The following is a 4,917-nucleotide window of genomic DNA, read 5'->3' as shown; positions in this document are numbered from 1 at the left end:
ACCAGAACTGCCAGAATAATGCCAGGAAGACTCTTTACATGGCCTTGGCTGTGCAGCCCAAAGTCGGTAGTGTGGAACTTCGGAAATATTTTCCTTGTGCAATTCCTGTTCCAGTTCCAAAAACCAGGATGGCAAGACACTTTCAGGACCATCTCCAACAACTCTTCCAATCTCAGGACGATTGCTCAGTATAGCCAAGTGACCCCTATTTTTATGTAGATGTTGTGGCTGTAGAGTCTGTTTTGCCAGTCCTGCCCCCTGAGCTTGTTTTTATGTCATCACTAATTTAGCTGCAATTTACACTCAGAATTGACAGAATTAATGCTTCCTAAAGTCATCCAACTCTCAGTCATTTACGTACCCAATGTCTTGCTGTCCTTCCTCAAGCAATGCCCGGTATTGAGCTATCTCCTGTTCCAGGTGGCACTTGATGTCAAGTAGCATCTTGTATTCATAGTTCTGACTCTCTATTTCACATCGGATATTGGCCAGTTCTTCTTCCACAGTGGTAATCGTGTTCTGGATCTGTTGCAGCTGTATGTTATAACGGCGTTCTGTGTCCTCCAAGTTGGATTGCAAGGACTGCACCTGAAAAATGTAAAGAATAGACAGCTTGTGGGCATGTGGTGAATCTTAACTCCCTTTGATGCACAAAGCAATACTTTTCCATAGCAAAATGGAGAAACTCCCTTTGTCAATTTACAGAAGGAATGCTTGAAATATCTGCTGCCTTATCATTCCAGTAACTCATGTGTGCTATGTCTTTTCTGAGAGGCAAAGCAAATGGATATGTCATACCATGCTGAGCTGAGACTGGAGCTCAATTTCCAGTGTCTGATAGTCACGTCTCAGCTCCGAGACCTGGTGGTTGCTTGATTGTATCTCTTGACCACTGGTGTGGACTTCCTGATTAACCTCTTCCATCTGAAAAATGCAAATACAGAATTACATTTTTTAAATTTATTATCATGGTGATTTTTTTATTATAAAACCATCTAGAAAGGCAGTGTATCTGGCTGGAGGAAATTGCAACATGGGGTAGACTGCATATACTTTCTATGCACAGTTCTGGCAAATCAGCAGCACCCTGGCTTGTAATTGTCCCTGGTGATTTGATACAGGGGCTCCACGTACTGTTAACCTTAAATTTAGCTTGCAGCAAACTCCATCATTCCAGCTATGAACAACCTGCACTAAACCATCGGGATAATTTCAAGACGATCATCATTAGCCAATACATACATAATTGACTTCCCTCTATTGCATGCATAATATTGCATACGTGATAAAGTAGGTCAAGTCTTTTTTTGGAAAACATAGCTATATATCAATACTGCAATTTACCTTAGTTTCATACCATCTTTCCACCTCTTTACGGTTGTTTTCAATGATCTGTTCATATTCACATCGCATTTCATTTAGTTTTTGCATCAGATTACTGTCAGGGGTAGTATTGACCTCCACATTGACATCACCACCAGACTGTGACTGCAGTCCTCTCATTTCCTACAACAAAAGTCAAATCCCCAGGGTAAAAAAGGCCTCATTGTGAAATCATACCTGCAGTCATCCCCCTCAGCTCTGGAGGACTATTCACGCTGCCAACATCATTCTTTCTTATGAGGTCTTTCTTCTACTTCTCACAAGATCTTCTCAATCATGTAGAAAGAGCGGAGCTTTCCATCAAACAACACTGAGCTATCACAGACTGTTTGGCTCTACCTCTGCCTCCTGCTGGGTTTTGTGAACACTTTATGTAGGCTTCTCATTGCACAGGTCAGCTTTTGCATTATGACCCACAGAAAGTATTTTCAGAGACTCCCACTAAAGGGCAACTGTCATGGATAGCTCCTTGGGCTTATATATATTACATCCTTTTTTTACTCCATAGTTTTGCCAAGAGCACTGAACATAAGAAATGGACTCCACTCCTTTTCCTGATCTCATATGGTCTTATATTCAAAATGGGCTTCACCTAACCTAATCCAGACACATGCTTAAGTCAGTGAGAGCTATGAGCACTTAACGTCTCTGAAATTTGGAACCAGAATGTCTGAAGTTGGACAACTAGAGGCAGTGGCCAACTTTTAGTTATTCTTATTCAAGAAAGTCCATGGAGAAATGTCTTACCGTGGTATTTTAACTAGTTACTGTTTCAAGGTGGGAGGGATCTTACCTCTTCATGGTTCTTTTTCAGAGAAATCAATTCCTCCTTCAGGGACTCATATTGTGCCTCCAGGTCAGACCTGGCTAAGGTCAGCTGGTCTAATATGGGGCGTAAGCCATTAATATCACCCTCCACATTCTGGCGGAGACTGTATTCAGTTTCATACCTAAACCACAAAGAGAAAAGATAATAAAAGCAATGCTGGAGCGCTCAATTTAGTAGCAATGACATTATCTTTATGAATGGGACATCTTCACCAGTTCATCCATTTCAGCGTTATTTGAATCTCTTTGTTGCATTCTTAATGCATTAGCCCTAACTCTCTTTGCACGTACATTGATTTTTACATTGTTTTAATCCAGTTGGCTTCAGTAGAGTCATTCCTACACTAGTCTGAGCGGTGGAGGCTCATGTCCAGAGCATTCCCTGACCATCCTGCCTACTGGTACAATCAAGAAACAAGGTTTGCTTGTATTGTTTTTTATTGGACTGAATTTGTAGATGGGATAAATATGGATGTCATACTTGAAGATCATGTAAGTGAAACATATCATAAGAAAACACTTTTCTCTCAGGCTTTTACATGTTCCCCCTTCAATGTATACATAGCACAGGTATCACCTACCAGTCTCTCCTATCCTCAGAAGCAATTCTTCAAAGTATTTTTGGTTTTGTAACTTTCAAATCACAAAAGTTATCCTAACACCATTGAAACCAGTGAAGTTTCATCTATTTATACCATCTGAAATCTGAACCTAAATCTCCAGTAGCCACTCAAACATATAAGCAAAGTTCAGAGACAGAGAATATAAATCTTGGAAGGCTCCCTTTCAGTGGAAATCTTATAAAATGATAAGAGTTCTGAAAGTGATAATTTTCCCAACAACTGTCTTTCAATATGATCAATATGAATATGGAGTAAGAGACTCCATGGTTTCATGCAGGCTGATGTGAAGGGGAAAAGACAGAAGCAGATGGGTTTGACATGGTGGAGAGATATACTCACTTAATTCTAAAGTCATCAGCAGTCATCCTAGTGTTATCAATGTCCAGAAGGACCTTGTTAAGATCCACAGTTGCAGAAATAATCTGAAAAAGAGGTCACACATTATATTCATCCCTGTGGCTTCTTCAGACTGACATAGAGAAAGAAGGAAACAACAAGGACATATGTATGGAGTCCTTAATAACATTGTAAGAATCGGATTTGTGGACACTCCCACAGTCAGTTAGGGTAATAGGAAAACATAATGCCCCATGCACAGGAATGGAGGCAAAGTGACAATTGATCACAAAGGTCTTTGAAGTGTACATCACACAATGTGGTTTGTTAATCCAGAAATTATGTCTAGTAGGTGTCTTTTGCTACACCCTTAGATATCTGCCCAATTTAGCCAAGTTATGAGCCTCTGAATACCTCAGTCTGCATAAGCTCAGGACATAGTTCATAGACTTTGTCTATTCAATGCAGTAAAGATTATCATTCTATCTGTGCTGGAAACCTTAATTCAGATATTTCTTAATTTTTAAGAGTTTGTTCAAGCACTGTAGGATTTGTAGAATATTATGCCTGCTATCTCCTGAGAGATCTGAGCCAGGTCTCAAAGGAAACCCCTGATCATGCTTAGAGTTTTGGAGGTTTTTGAAATAGCTCCTACCTGATTTTGAAGGTCTTCAATTGGTCCATAATACTGGCTGTAGTCTCTTCCACATTGAGGACCGTGGTTCTGATACCACTCCCTGATTAGACGTTCAAGGTTAGCGTTTTCTTCCTCCAAATGTCGCACCTTGTCCAAGTAAGATGCCAGGCGTTCGTTAAGGTTCTGCATGGTCATCTTTTCATTGTTGGAAAGGAAGCCAGTATCATCACCGCCAAAACTACCGCCACTAAATCCACCACCGCCAAAACTACCACCACTAAAGCCACCACCGCCAAAACTACCACCACTAAAGCCACCACTGCCTCCAAAGCCGCATGGACCAAGGCCACCTCCATAACCACCGCCAAATCCTGCACCACCACCTCCAAATCCTCCAGCACCACCACCATATCCCCCACAGATACCACCACCACTTGGTCCAAAGCTTCCCCCACTTATTCGCCCTCCATAACAGGAACGGCTAATCCTTCCACAACTGCCACTGCTAAATCCCCCTCCATAACTGCTCCTAGAACCTCCACCACTGTAGCTTCGACCAGAGAAGCCTCCTCCACCACCGCTTCTTCCAGAGGAAGTATATTTCCTAGAAGAGACTGAGGAGTACCCAACACATCTTCTTCCTCCTCCACCACCACCACCACCACCCCCACCACTAATAATTCTAGAAGAGCTAGATGAAGACTTAATGCCACAACTCATAGTGGCAGAAGTCAAGAGTCTAGCCTAAAGCCCAAGTTTAGTAGCACAGCCTGAAAAGGACTCAGACTGCAAACCCGAATTCCAATGAGATTCTATTTATACCTTGCACAGTAGGTGTCTCCTTCAAGGTGTTTCTTTCCCCCAGGGCATTTGCAACTTTATTGTTTATGCCAAGAAGAATTTGCTGAAGAGAAATTTTAGAACTATATCTCAAACAATCAAGGGAATCGCTGAGGGTTTTTTTTTCTCGGTGTGTGTTGTTTGTTTAAGACAAGCCATGTTATTTCCATTGGGTGGCTCTGTGTTAATTAAGATGTTTTGTGTTAGACAGTGCATTGCCTCATCCCATTTGTGTCCACTTCATTATGGCAAGAAGCCGTCCATAGTACA

The 4,917-nt window shown here is 41.6% G+C and overlaps 1 protein-coding gene across 1 annotated transcript; it reads right to left on the bottom strand.

Moving 5' to 3' along the window:
• Positions 1 to 330: 330 nt before the first annotated feature.
• On the bottom strand, positions 331 to 4,584 carry LOC102369678 (keratin, type I cytoskeletal 17-like). The gene is made up of 6 exons (XM_006032784.2): positions 3,826 to 4,584; positions 3,174 to 3,256; positions 2,177 to 2,333; positions 1,345 to 1,506; positions 799 to 924; positions 331 to 588 (listed from the first exon to the last, which is right to left on the bottom strand). Exons 1-6 carry the CDS (start codon positions 4,525 to 4,527, stop codon positions 346 to 348), a joined length of 1,473 nt encoding a protein of 490 aa, XP_006032846.1. The 5' UTR covers positions 4,528 to 4,584; the 3' UTR covers positions 331 to 345.
• Positions 4,585 to 4,917: the final 333 nt, after the last annotated feature.

This window comes from Alligator sinensis, unplaced genomic scaffold, assembly GCF_000455745.1.
Source record: "Alligator sinensis unplaced genomic scaffold, ASM45574v1 scaffold1377_1, whole genome shotgun sequence".
In the NCBI taxonomy this organism is placed as follows: domain Eukaryota; kingdom Metazoa; phylum Chordata; order Crocodylia; family Alligatoridae; genus Alligator; species Alligator sinensis.
The sequence above is the reverse complement of the archived record's forward strand: the minus strand, read 5'-3'. Positions and strand labels throughout refer to the sequence as shown.

Bases quoted from the DNA above. Each gene is read 5' to 3' on its own strand.
- LOC102369678 (XM_006032784.2), bottom strand. From the start codon at position 4,527: ATGAGTTGTGGCATTAAGTCTTCATCTAGCTCTTCTAGAATTATTAGT. The intron at 3,257-3,825 runs GTAGGAGCTATT...CCTCTTTTTCAG, and splicing joins TTGAAGACCTTCAAAATCAG to ATTATTTCTGCAACTGTGGA. The intron at 925-1,344 runs GTAAATTGCAGT...TGCATTTTTCAG, and splicing joins AAAGATGGTATGAAACTAAG to ATGGAAGAGGTTAATCAGGA.